Source organism: Coturnix japonica, chromosome 3, assembly GCF_001577835.2.
Source record: "Coturnix japonica isolate 7356 chromosome 3, Coturnix japonica 2.1, whole genome shotgun sequence".
Lineage (NCBI taxonomy): Eukaryota > Metazoa > Chordata > Aves > Galliformes > Phasianidae > Coturnix > Coturnix japonica.
The window spans coordinates 22,411,297-22,425,354 of NC_029518.1; the positions used below are offsets into that span (position 1 = coordinate 22,411,297).

At 36.7% G+C, this 14,058-nt stretch overlaps 1 protein-coding gene across 7 annotated transcripts in view; it reads left to right on the forward strand.

Annotated features, from left to right (window-relative positions):
- PLEKHH2 (pleckstrin homology, MyTH4 and FERM domain containing H2) overlaps positions 1-14,058 on the forward strand; it is a 46,630-nt gene that overhangs the window by 22,183 nt on the left and 10,389 nt on the right. For all 7 annotated transcript variants that reach the window (XR_004306785.1, XM_015857468.2, XM_032443872.1 and 4 more), the window contains 13 exons: positions 520-614; positions 1,213-1,357; positions 2,093-2,229; positions 3,367-3,477; positions 3,731-3,817; positions 4,322-4,480; positions 5,153-5,233; positions 7,176-7,355; positions 8,144-8,252; positions 9,748-9,860; positions 11,271-11,450; positions 12,819-12,916; positions 13,361-13,538. Coding sequence is in view for 6 of the 7 variants with exons in the window: in XM_015857468.2 (XP_015712954.1) it covers positions 520-614; positions 1,213-1,357; positions 2,093-2,229; positions 3,367-3,477; positions 3,731-3,817; positions 4,322-4,480; positions 5,153-5,233; positions 7,176-7,355; positions 8,144-8,252; positions 9,748-9,860; positions 11,271-11,450; positions 12,819-12,916; positions 13,361-13,538 (1,673 nt within the window). In the remaining variant the exon portion in view is untranslated. The remainder of the gene's footprint in view (positions 1-519; positions 615-1,212; positions 1,358-2,092; positions 2,230-3,366; positions 3,478-3,730; positions 3,818-4,321; positions 4,481-5,152; positions 5,234-7,175; positions 7,356-8,143; positions 8,253-9,747; positions 9,861-11,270; positions 11,451-12,818; positions 12,917-13,360; positions 13,539-14,058) is intronic.

Below are 14,058 nucleotides of genomic sequence, written 5' to 3' on the forward strand. Positions count from 1 at the left end.
ACTGTCTCAAGAACAAAAACTTTCTTCTAATGGTAATTTATAAGACAGAAACAAATGTCCCATATTTATCCAAGATATTTTTACTATCATTATCTGCTGTATAAAACCCATAACATCACTGATTGTCTTTACACCATCATCCACTCATATTAGCTTGCCTCTTGACTGAAACACAGAAACATGAAGGTTGGAAATGACCTCTAAGATCAACTAGGCCAACTGCCCACCTATCACCAATACTGCCCACAATTTTGCCTTTTCATTTTTAAGGTTCTATACCAGGTACCAAGATTGAAGGATTATACTTTTAATTTAATTAGTGTTGAATAGTGATGATTATTACTTACTGATACACCTTAAAACCATCATAAATTTGAAATAACTGTGAATTTTACAACCACAACAAATGAGAAATTACTTTTTAATAAGAGATCTGTACAATGCAAAAGATAACATGAGAATTTGGTAAATTGAGGGGTAACATAGAAAGTGCAATTATATAATATGTTTCTTGTTTAGGTGCTGCTTCACTAACTTCATACTCCGTATCTGGATTATATACATCTCTAATATATAAGAACATGACAACTCCTGTCTACACCACTTTGAAAGGGGTAACTGTATTGCTGCTTAAAGAACCTTTTAAAATACCATTTTTTAGGCATTTAAACACTACCAAGAAATTTTCACGTTTGATACTACCATGCCAGATGTGTAATAAGGTCATGGTTATTGATTATAGAGCCCCATATATAATGGAAGTGACAAACAGCTGGGGAAAAAAAAAATGCTGCTTATAAGGTCAGGTTTACTAAAGTTCCTTGCTGATTTTTCTTTTTCCCAGAGGCTTGTTAATTATTAAACAGAGCCACATGGTGTGTGTGTGTGTGTGTGTGTGTATAGAAATGTCTTTGTATCAGTGCCAAAGCTGTTTACATGCAGATAGCCAGCAGTAACTAATCACAGCATTGTTTATTTTCTTGCAGCTTTTTGTGATTTGGAAAGGCCCATGCCTTGAGCCTACATGAGTTTTCTGTTTTTAAGTGTGGGAGTGGTTGAGAGCAGAAGGAATTCAGTTCTGTGTTTATACTTGTGTGCCAAAACTCACAGCCTAAGCAAGAGCACCACTGAATGTCATAAAGCCAGCAGTATGAAGAATTTACCGATAGCTTTTACATGAGATTTCAAAAAGTGTTGTGTTAATTTCTGCAGAAAGCAACTCAAATAAGCAATAGCCCGTTTATAGATGAGTCGTCGGGATCAGAGGAAGAAGAAAGCTCTCAGTCCAGCTCAAGGACTTCTGAGTCCGATTCTCGAGGCAGAAGTGGACCAGGTAGTCCTCGGGCTATGAAACGAGGTAGGCAAAAACCATAAGAACATGAAACTTCTTAGAAGCTTGGAAAACTGGGCAGTTTGCATTATGTTTTTAGAAACCAATTTCTTCATTTGACAGCATGGACATCTTAATTCCAGGCTTTTATCTTAGCTATCACAGCTCAGATCTATTCAAGCAGTTCAGAGGAGCCACTTTTTTTTTCTTTTTTTTTTTTTTCCTGTTATTATAGGTGGCTGTTTAAGGCATTAATCTAGTAACTAGCTGTTGTCATGAAGGAAAAGTGACCTCAACATTTAAAACAAGAAGCCCCTTTCAATCTATATTTTGTCACATCAGCAACTTCCTATGACCTTTAATAGTGCGTAGATCAAAAGACCTAGAAAACAGTGACTGCTAGCAGCAGAAGCTACATACTCAAAAATAACAATTTAATGCGATCAGAAAGAAGGTATAAAAGTTCTCTCAGCAGAGAATTTGCTCTTGTCATCTCATGCAGTGGAAGACTTCTTTAATTTTCTTTAGTGACTGCATTAAAGTCCCATTTCAATGATTTAATTAAAACATTTGAATATAGCATTGTTCTTGTGTGCGAGGCAAATTTCACACGTGTAGCTAAGTTTGTGTTCTCCATCTCTGAAATGAAAATAACATGTGGAATATTGACAGCAACATTAGAAAACCATGATATTCCTGCAGGGATATTCTGATCTCATTTGTTGCATAATGAATAATATGGAGAAACATCTTTTACCTCAGGTGTGTCTCTGTCTTCTGTGACCTCAGACAGTGATTACGCTATTCCTCCTGATGCGTATTCAGTAGACACAGACTATTCAGAGCCAGAGCAGAAACTTCCTAAAACCTCTTCCTCATCTAGTGATAATGGAAAAAATGTAAGTACTGAAGATCTGTAAAGAAATTTACCTGTGTAAATTTCCATTCAGAGAATGCTACTGAATCCCTGTATTTGGTCTTGCCAATTCACAGGCTGCCTTATGAGTACAAATATTAAAATTTAACAGTGATGTAAAACTGTAACTGAAACAAAGTGGACAGTTATTCTGAGCTCTCTATGTCATGAATGGAAGTAGGCAAACAACTCCATAAGACAATTCAAAGTACTTCAGATGTTTATTACAGTCTGACCTAGAGGGTGGTGTCCTGCCCATGGCAGGGCAGTTAGAACTTCAAGGTCCTTCCCAATCTAAGCAATCCTTTGTTTCTTTCTTGGAACCAGGTCTGGCATCAGGTTGCATAGAGGATAATAAAATCTGCTTAAAATTATTGTTTGAAGTAGCTGGAGGCATTAGTCAAAATCCTTGTGCAGTAATCTGTTTCTATAGCTTCCTCATACTAGGAAAATGACATCAGACAAACTAGAGAAATTGCAAGTAAAGCAGCATGGAAGGATAAATCAAAGAAACCAAGCCATTACAGGGTGTTGTTCTCTGTGAGTTTTTTTAATGGCCTGCATTAGTAGTTAGTGTCTTGGCATACAAGTGGATTGACTGACTGATGACTAAGATCATTCATTTTAAACTTTCTTCACTGAGCAAAACTGTGAACTCTTGTTCTACTAGCGTACACACTGAAAGTGTGAATTTGCAGAGCTCTGAATTATACTGTATTGTATCTGCTCTGTAGATCAGTCTCTAAAGTTTGGGGAAAAAAGCATATTTAGATTATATTAATTTGTTCATTGTTTAATATAAGTAATGAGAGTCAAATCAGGAATCATTATGTTCTTCATTCCCTTGTATAGTTCTGGGCAAATCACTTATTCTCCTTCATGTACTATAACTGTAAGTAGGGATATTAATTAGTTATCCCATATGCATGGCATTGTTCTTAATTGATGCTTGTAAAAGTGTTGTCCTTGGAACAAAATTCTCGTAAAATACTTTTTTTTTTTTTTTTAGCATGCTTTTAAGCTATTAAAATGTCTGTGTGTGTTATCTATACAATTTCTCTGAGGGATATAGAAACATCAGCATACTTAACTACTTTTTATCCAACTTCTAAATAATCAGGAACCTTTGGAAAAATCTGGCTATCTGTTAAAAATGAGTGGCAAAGTGAAGACTTGGAAACGACGGTGGTTTGTGCTTAAAGGAGGTGAATTACTATACTACAAATCTCCAGTAAGTACACAAATAAGTGTCACTTATTTGCCATTCTATATTAGATTGTTTTTCTGAGAATCTAGGACCACTGGAAGGAAAACAAATGCATTCCTAGTGTGTCAGTTGTAAGGAAGCAAGTCAGGACTCAATTCCTTAAGAGGCATACAAGGTCCTCAGTGTTTAGATAGGAAGTATTAAACAAGTTCTATAATTAATTATTGCTATTTGTTAATACATCTAAAATATATTTTTTTCCATTCTTTCCATACAGAGTGATGTAATTCGAAAGCCTCAAGGTCAAATTGAGTTAAATGCATCTAGCCACATTGAAAGGGGTGATGGGAAACAAACAATCCAGGTGCCTACTTTTCTCTTTTTTGGGTCCTTATTTCCAGCATTGCCAAAACATCTCAATCTCTGTTGGACTGGAAGTCCACATGTGGACTCAGAATTAATTAGTGCTCTTTACTTGAAACCTAAAGAATATTTCAGTTATGGAAAGTAAGGGTAGAGATGCCTGAATGCAGTGTTGTCTGTATTGTTAAAAAGGTCAGATTCTCACCTATGAGATGCAGTAAAAAAAAGAGCAGTCTTGAGGCCAGACACCAGGGTTGAGTTGTTTGTTTGAAATTAGAAAATTAAAATTTAACAATTCAGCAATCCTAAAGCTTTTCAGAAGTCTCAGAAATCATAGCTCTGCCTGGTCTACCTGGCCATTGAACCTTTTTTTAAAGAAAAATACTTTGGGAGAAATAACACTCCAAAGTTGTGAGGCTACATTGAGTAGTATTTGTTAAAACCCCCAAACCACGGGGTGAAACACAATATTCTTAAAGCTTAAGACTCTTCTGCTACTTCATAGCTTACCACAGAAAAACGAACATACTACCTGACTGCAGATTCTCCAAATATCTTAGAAGAATGGATCAAAGTACTACAGAATGTTCTTAAAATACAGGCTGCTAGTCCACTTTTTATACAGCCTGAAATCAAGCCAACCATGAAAGGATTACTTACAAAGGTAAGAACACCTTTCTTCTCCAAATGTGCCTTATTTTATTAATAATATCTAGATGAAAATGGCACTACGGTAAAATAAATGCAAGCAAAACAGACATGTATTAGCTTTTCTAATTCTTTTCAGAGTGAGCATGCCAGGACTCCAATCCACCTACTTCTGGTTGTTTAAGATTTAGTTTTTTGTTTTGTTTTTTTTTTTTTTTCTTTTCATTTTTTTAATTCACTAAAAGATGTTGGGTATTCCATTTGCAGTCTAGAGGTATCCTAGTTTAACACAGTACTTTGACAAATGCATAAGTTGCAGTAGTTAATTGACCTAACTTATATCAGTAGAGTGCTCATTATTCAGTATTATTCATTGAGAAATGTTATTTCAAGATAATAAGAACATTACATAAAAGGAATTGTTCTCTTTTGGTTCTTCCATTTCCTCTGCTTCCATTACCACAGGCCTGATGAAATGAAAAACTCACACGGCTTTAGTGGGCTTTGGACCAAGTGCTTTAAATCTTATACCTTTAACAGTGCTATGCATTTTTAATTATTTGTCTAGTAATGTGGAGAGTAATTTGAATTAAGTCATTTATTCCCAATACCAGCTAACTCCAGAGACTGTGAAATGTAGTCTGTACTTTTTCTGACTGTGCTTGTACTTAATGGTTTGTTATTTCAGGTTAAACATGGATACTCCAAAAGAGTTTGGTGTACCCTTGTTGGAAAAACTCTCTATTACTTCCGTAATCAAGAAGATAAGGTACTTGTTTCCTCAGCTAAAATGCTAAGTTTTTACTTTATTAACATAAGATTTGTCTGGATAGCATATGACCATTTAATCTTAATTATCAGACATTTAGACTTAACAGATACTCAACTGGGAAGGCACCCATTTAACAGACTGTTTTATGGGCACATCCATTGGTACTGTTTCTTCTATGGAACCTGATATACATCCTGTATCTTCTTATCCTTAGCCAAAGTGGGATGCTGACTGATTGACTAGTCTTCCTTTTTGCTAGCCTTTGTAGCTCATCCTAAAGAGACTTTTTTATTACATTTTTCTGTTATGAAGAAATCTCTGCTACCATGAATTTGCACACTGGTACTTTCGAGGATTTTGACTCTTTAGCAATCTTGCTGGCTTCACGTTAGTATGTGTGTCACATTGATTTTGCTCCCTCTTTGAAAGCAAAATTGAAACTAATTCACTAACTTGTAATAGAATAAGAATTTAGCTTTTGTAAGCAGAATGTCTTTTAAAATATTGCATTGGCAGTAACTATGCTGGTATTAACAAGAATAGCAATTACAAGCAAAATGGTAGAAATACAGAAGATATAAGGAAAAGGAAACTCACCAGAGCTGAGGCGATCCTCCCTGGTGAGCGATCTCCAAGAGATGCTGCCTCAGTGAGGGTCAGCCCTTAAATGAGGTCTCAGAGGAGGTGGAGTTGAACTCCACCCCTCCAGGGAGCACAGCTACATAACTTTCACCTGTGCTCCCACAGCTGACCCCACACTTGCCTCAGCTGATCAATCAGTGGTTCACATTGTGATCTCCCATACAAATATCATATGTGAAAAGTTTCCCAGAGCTAGTTCATTTCTAATATTAAGCAAATTGCTAATTAGAAACATATTTACTAGTGAGAGCACTGGACTAATGATCCACCACTACGTGATGTTCTCTTCAAAGTAACTATATTAACTGCTTACTTTACCAAACCACTATTCATGAAACCCACTCAAGGCTGAGTCAAGCTTGCCAGCTACTCTCCAAGATTACATTTTCATTTTCTAAGCACATTGTTGAGAAGCTGAGTCAGCCTCATCTGCTTTGCACTGTTATTGATATTTTAAGGCCACTTCAAGCTTACACTGGAATGTGTCACAGAGAAGAAGCCTAGCCATCATTTTACCAAAGGGAAATGCCTCTTTCTTTGTAACAGATCACTAAATATTACTAAACAATACAGAAACAATAATCAAGGCTCCTTCTGTATAACATTAAATACAAGAATCTTTTGAACATCATGGTCTGAACAGCTAGAGAAAGTGCAATAATGCAATGGAAGAGGAGGAACCTTTGCGTAAAACCACCAGTAAGGACTGTCAGCCTCTGCCAGTCCTGTCACCTGCTTGTGAAGATGCTTTTCTGTTTGTCATGGCTTCCTGCTGTTGCTAAGTATGAAATAATTACTTGCAGGAAAATTTCCTCCTGAATGGCTTTTTATATAACTATGCATACAACTAATTCTGGTCTATTAGACTGAAGAGTGAAACAAACTAGGAATTTATAGTATGAACCAAACAGATACTTCAACACTATGCTACTGTCCTTTGAAACGACAAAGCCATAATTAAGTCTTTAGGCTTTACCCAAGAAATTTTTACTTGGAAGCAGGTCTGGAAACTCTGAAAACCTCCTTCTCTTTCCTTAACAGGCATTTATTACATTAACTAGATACAGAGGCAGACCTGGAAAGGAATTTTAAAAGTTCTCAGTTTCAGAGTTTGGCACACATTATCCAGTTTCTGTTGTCAGCAACAGCTTATTTATCTGGCATTACCTGACAGAAGTGAAAATGAAATACATGAACACTAATGGTAGTCTTATGTTTGGGTTGTCTTTTTTCTGCTTGTGGAATATGCACTGAAGGAAACACTTGCTTTCTAACCACTTCTAATGTTTACTTTTAGTTTCCTCTTGGTCAAATCAAGCTCTTTGAGGCTAAGGTTGAAGAAGTTGATAGATCCTGTGACTCTGATGAAGATTATGAAGCTAGTGGTCGTAGTTTGTTATCAACACATTACACTGTTGTTATCCATCCTAAAGATCAAGGACCCACTTACCTTCTTATAGGATCCAAACATGAGAAGGTAATGAAGAAAGGACTTTTTTATTACATTTCAGTAACTTGCCTATGACTGTGATGCTGTGATATGAACCATTCCTAAAGAGGAGGGGGAGAGTGATTCACAGTACATAAGGTTGTCTTTGCAGGGCTGTCATAAGTAATCCCTTTTGAAATAACCAAAATGTGCAGGCTTACCTACATGAAAAGATGGTGCAGAATACCAAATATGCTGTAAATGGAGAATTTCACTCACATTACACTAACCTGTAAACAGACTTTAGCAAAGTTTCCTGAGAAGTTCTGGGTTACCCATTTTCACTGTTTGGACTAACAGTAGGGAAGACTGCCATAAGAGAAATGAGAGATACAGTGAAAAACATTATTGCTGCTGTATCATTCTTAAGAAGCCTTACAGATCTCGGTTTGTTTGTTGACCTAACTCCCTGCATTAGAAGGATCTGGCAGTGATAAGAAGGCACATTATATTTTTAGCTTTCTGATTTCTGAGGGTAAAAGGCTTCAGAACACAGCCGTGTCCAATTTTCTGTACTTCATACTTGCAACATAGAGTGGCCACGAGCACAACTGTTTAAGGAAGGCCAACCCCTTTGGGCTTCAAAAGGAGGGTATGGCAACGTTTGAAGTTGAGAACAAAATCTTTATGAAAAAGCTCCTTCCAACAAAGCTTCAAAGCGGATTCAATTTGTGACTTAATTCCTGTGAAACTTGATGTGCATTCTTTTTTTTTTTTTTTAATGTTCTTAAAAATTTGGTGGAATGAATGAGTTGCTGTGTGTTTTTCTACTTTAGGACACATGGCTTTATCATCTGACAGTTGCAGCTGGAAGTACCAGTGTAAATGTCGGGTCTGAGTTTGAACAACTAATTTGCAAATTATTAAATGTGGAAGGTGATACCAGTAAGTTTATTTTTGTTTCAACACACTCATCTTGTAATCCTTACCAATGAGAAAACACTAAAGCATTTAGGAATAATTATACTAAGAATATTTTGGGTTGGTTTTTTGTTTTTTGTTTTTTGTTGCTGTTGTTTTTTGTTTTGCCTTTTTTTAATAAAAACCATACAAATAATAGTTTTAGGCATACTTCTAGGAACTTTTAATGCACTTTTATAGTGCCTGATTTCTTTGGTCTGTACATAGCAGGTCAGTTAACCTTTTTGCTCAGCTTACTTTTGTGCTGATTTTCTTTCCTATGCCGGCAGAACCACTTGCTCTGACCACTGACCTTAACTTACCCTGTAGAATACTTCGAAGAGGAGCTATTGGGCTTTGAATCTGTTATCTAAAATGCTATCAGTATAATCAATAGCAGGTCTATGCCTACACAAGAAAAAAAAATACAACTACCAAAGCCTTGTTTCTATAAATGGTTGAAACTATTGGGAATGGAATTTCTACTTCAGGTCAAAACGTAGTACAGTATTTGCAGAACAGATGATAATAATTTAGAAAATTTAACAGGTGCCCAGTTTCCACTTTGATACAGTTGGGGTCTTAAACACTACTAGGAATTTTTGAAACTGCATTTCAGAGTGCTGATCTCTTGTGCTACATGAGAAACACGCTTTCTAAAATAAGACCACAGACCTCATTACAGAGTTTTCCTTATATGTGTGTAATATGCAGTTTTATTCAGGAAAGTTTCAGAGTTCACACTTCTGGCCTACTCCATTTAGCAAGGGCAACTGTTTCACTTCTGAGCGCAGCAGTCTGTTCTGTGGGAAATACCCATCAATATGTCTGTGCTAGAAGCAAGGTTCCAGCACCTTCTTAACATCTCCGGGTGCAGTCCACATCGATGTTACACTAATTCCTACAGGAATGGCTATCTGCCGCATCCTGAGCTGCTGTGGATAGAGTAAGTAGAAACTCCAAAGGGAAACCAGTGCTAACACTCATCAGAAGAATCAGAACATCACCACTTTGCTCCATTTTTAAAAAGCAGTGCATAATATTTCCTTGTGCTTGTTAGATCTGCAAGAAGTTTTCAAATTCTGACTGTTCAAGCAGAAGTCACAGACATTCTCACATCTATGCCATTGAATTTAGGATTCGTCTCTCAAACTCCTACTCATACAATTATTTATCACACTAAATCTCTTTCATGATTTTGTATAGTCTCACAGTTAGCAGCAGAAGCCAGCAATGCCACACACTCGTTATTGCTATTTGAGGTACAACTACTAAAATTTAGAAGCCAGGTCCCATTACCAACATAAGGTGAAGCAGTAAAACTGATTTAATATCTTAAAAGCTTCACCTCACTGAGACTCCTTGGCCCCGCTGTGTAGGTAAGAACAAAGTGAGAGTGTGCAGGGAGAGGGAGGTGACTGTAAAAAAACTGACGTTGCTGTACTGAATTAATTGCAGAAAACATAATTTATCTGTTTAGCTTCTCAGATTTGGAGACATCCTACCCTTTGCCATAGCAAAGAAGGAATTACTTGCCCTCTCACAACTCTGCCATCAGAAGCCTTACAAACCGAAGCCATTAAATTATTTAAGGTAAAAACTCGTTTACTTATAAGTTTGCTTCAGTTTGTTTCCTGAATGTTTTTGTATGCACATAAGATTTTGGATGTTTCCCAATGAAAGGCCAGATTGGTGTCTGAGAACTAGGAGGAAGAGTGTCTCTGCAAAGAGTGAAACTGCAATTCCATTTACCTTCTTTCTCCTCTCTCCTGCTCTTAGTCGGGTAAACCACCTCTAAAAATTAACTCATGCCCCAGCTATAAAGAAAGTATATTTCAGAAACAAAACAAATTACTGCTAGTCTGCATAATGTGAAATAAATCACAGTTTGGAAGGCACGGTGCTTGGATAAGTGAACTTTCTCCACAGAGCTTACAGAAGTCAAAAGACCAAATTCCCTGCAGCATGAACTTTCTTAAGAATTTTGATGTAATGGTTAGGATCCAGAAAAGAATTCAAGACAAGTACCATATGTTAAGTCACAGCCATTTGTAAGCAAGCTTTCCAGCTTATTTGTCTGAGATGTCTGAAGCACATAAAAGTACATCCATTTTATTTTGTGCAGTCTTGCAGCATGAAAATTAAAAGGGAATGTACTTCTCCAATAAAAATAAATTGATATCTATTTGGCAAACTCTTTCTGAAATATATTTCAGACCTACATCAAATAAGAGATGATGTGTATAACCTTTACTAAAAGCTTTGCTAAAAATCAGTTTAAAAGTCAAGCAAGGAACTCATTTAGAAACAGAAAATTATGTTATTCTATTGCTGATAAAATAAGTCCCGTGCATCCACATATTTTCAGATAGGCTAGAAATATATTAGTTCTCCATTCATTTCTCATATTTTGCTTGTATATTTTAAAAATTCATCTTTAGGGAACTGTTCTAATAAATGAAATTAGTTTTCACGACTATGAGAACTATAATACAGACTAAGTGGAGTATGTGATCACATAAGCTGCCTTATAAATGATAAATGCCTGAATTTCCTAAGACAGAAGAGGAGGTGGGAAGTTTATATGAACCCACAGTAAAAACACCAGTGAAAGCTAACAAGTTAAACAAATGGCTCTGAGTCCTGGTTTTCTAATTTGTGTATATTCATTCCCCTGTGTTGTTCTCAGTCCTTGCACAAGTGTTTTACACTGCCTGTCATTGCAAACTGTCCACCTTGCAGTTTAACGGGGGTAGGCTGTGTTTATGCCCGTCCTTAAATTTCCTTTTTGCCATAACTGCTGCTACACCTACCAGCATACACTGGTGTTGCTTTTATCCTTTTGAAAAACTATAGCTTTTCATCGATTCTGGCCCCTTTTTTCACCTCTCTAACTGATGACCTATGACTTCAATTATAGCACATTTTTGTTATGCAGAATGTCTGCAGGATTGGTTGGAGCTCCCTGTACGAAAACTCACTTGCTTACTGTTTTATTTCTAGACCTGCCAGTTATTTATAAATGCTGCAGTTGACTCTCCTGCCATTGACTACCACGTATCTTTGGCCCAAAGTGCTTTGCAAATCTGCCTCACACATCCTGAACTTCAAAATGAGATCTGTTGCCAGCTCATTAAACAGACCAGACGTCGACATCCACAGAACCAGACAGGACCGATACAGGTATTTCAACAGCAGTGAAGGAATTACACAGTATGTTTGGAATGGCAAAGGGGATCTGTACTTCTGTAGCATCTGCATAAAATCATATAAAAACCAGAACTATCTTATTACTACTGTGTCTGAAACAAAGCTCACGCTATGCTTCATGGAAAGTACTCACATCTGATGACAGGGTATATCTATGCCTGTGCTCTTTTTAAAGGCTCAGCATACAGTGTAGGCTATCATCAAACATTAAGGCAGCATGTGGAACCTAATTCTCTTTTACTGCATCCTTCCTTTGATTGGTGCTGCCTCAGGAAGTTTGGTGGGCAAAACCAGATGTCTGCACAGCATAAGTATGAAGAAAAGCTGTTGCAATATGCTGTGGAATCTCAGATATGTTCAGTTTTTCTGACACATGTCACCTCTTACTTTCTCATGCTGTCCTGCATGCATTCTGCTTGCTAGATCATGAATATATATTTAACACTCTCCACCTTAGTCCACTGTCAGTTACTGACTGGTATCTTATATATGTAACTATTAAGTGAAAGGAAAATGGATAGTTAGAATCCACGTAGAACTAGCAGACCTGGAATAGGGCATGTGACATAGTCATACCTATGGAACTAGGAGATGAATCAGAAGATGAGAAAGGAAATTATCGCTTAAAGGCTTTTGTACTGGCCATGTTCTTCTCTTGACTTGTTACAGAAGGTAGCACATGACTAGCTGGCACACCTAATATCTAGAAAAATCCCATATTTGGGATATGGACAGTATGTGTGCATCACTAAGACACCCACAAACGTTCCACAGAACATGTAGCATATTCATGTCAGCATACGCTGAATTACATATGGCTGATGAAATTCAATAACGCATTTTTTTAATATAAATTTTATATATATAATAAATTTTTGATATTTTTAAACTCAGGTGAAGCCATCACTACAATACAGATAAATAAACTGTTGCCATCATAATTATATGGTATGATATTTAAGGGTTAACCTGTTCAGTAGAACATTTGTAGCCTTACAAATTTTTTAAGGTCTTAAATCATTAACTCAATCACGGTTGGCATTGTAGCCTTAGAATTCATTTTTCCTGCAGTTGGCTTTTTGTACAAACTGATTTGCCTCCACATTCCCAGGCCTAAAAGAAAGATGCTGTACACAAGTAAAAGTAAAGAGAGAGCACTTTGCCCTTCCAGTGAGGTGACACACATTTACTCAGCTTTTTCTCTGTTTTTTTTTTTTCCTTCCTATTTACAGTTGTGTTATACTTGCCTTGGCACAGCAAGTTGCTCTGCTGACCAAGAGCCAAACAGGAAGTTTTACTTTGTAAGATGTTTAAAACAGTAAATCTCTTCCTTCTGTCCAGGGCTTGCAGCTCTTGGCTCTCTGCATTGGACTGTTTCTGCCCCAGCACCCATTCCTTTGGCTTCTTAAGCTTCATTTAAAGAAGAATGCAGATTCTAGGTATGCCTGAGTATTTTTAGCCTGCTTGTTGACTAGTCTTCTTTAAGTGCCTTATTTTCAATCTTTCATTTGATATACGTGTAATTTTTATCTTCTGACATACATTTTATAATAAATTTGAGTAGAGTGTGTTCTTTTTCTGCATCAATTGGAAAAGCTCCTTTGTTTTGAAAAGCATTTTGCAATGGAATTATGACTGCATGTTGCTAAGGCACAAAGGCCCAAGTCTGTGGCAGTTACACAAAATACTCTGAGCCACGTTCACCTTTCACACAATTCTGTTCATCTCTTTCACTCTCCTTAAAAATCCCTGGGGAAAAATGCTGGAAATCTTGCTGTGAGACCTAAACACTCCTCCCATCTCACATCTCCAGAGAGATTTACTCAGTTTGCTGTCCTTTCAAGTAGTTCCCAAGAATTGCCTAATTTCTTTTTCTGCCATAGAACTGAATTTGGGAAATACGCAATATATTGCCAGCGATGTGTGGAACGTACCCAGCAGAATGGAGACCGAGAAGCCAGGCCTTCCCGAATGGAAATCCTTTCAACTCTTCTAAGAAACCCTTACCACCATTCACTACCCTTTAGTATTCCAGTTCATTTCATGAATGGCATCTACCAGGTAACATCAAATAGACCAGAAAATCAAGGCCCTCCCAACCATATTTAGTGAATAGAGAAATAGAGTTTTAAGTGTTAAGCTAAATATGTTTCAAGTTTAATCCTGATGCCATTACTAACACAGGGCACAAAGTACAAATACATGAGTCAGGTTTGATCAATGAAGAGTAATTGTTCAGGATAAAATCTTTAAAAGAAATTAAGATATTAAAAACACTTACAAATGAGACATCCATTGCTTATTTGACTTCACAACTAGATGAAACTGGATGAATGAATTCAACTAAAGAAAAGAGAAGGGTATTAAATTCCATTTCCTCTCATGAGATACCTTAAAGCTTAAATGAACAGAAATGCAGCTGTAACTCCCATTAGCTGTATGAAGGATAACCCTATTTGTTACAGAAAAAACACAGTTTCATTCTTAACTCTTTTGGGCATTCATCAGTCAAAGTCTGTAAGAAAGCTTTCCCTGGGTTTTTAAGAACGCAGAAGATTACAAGATGGTGACTTTCTATATT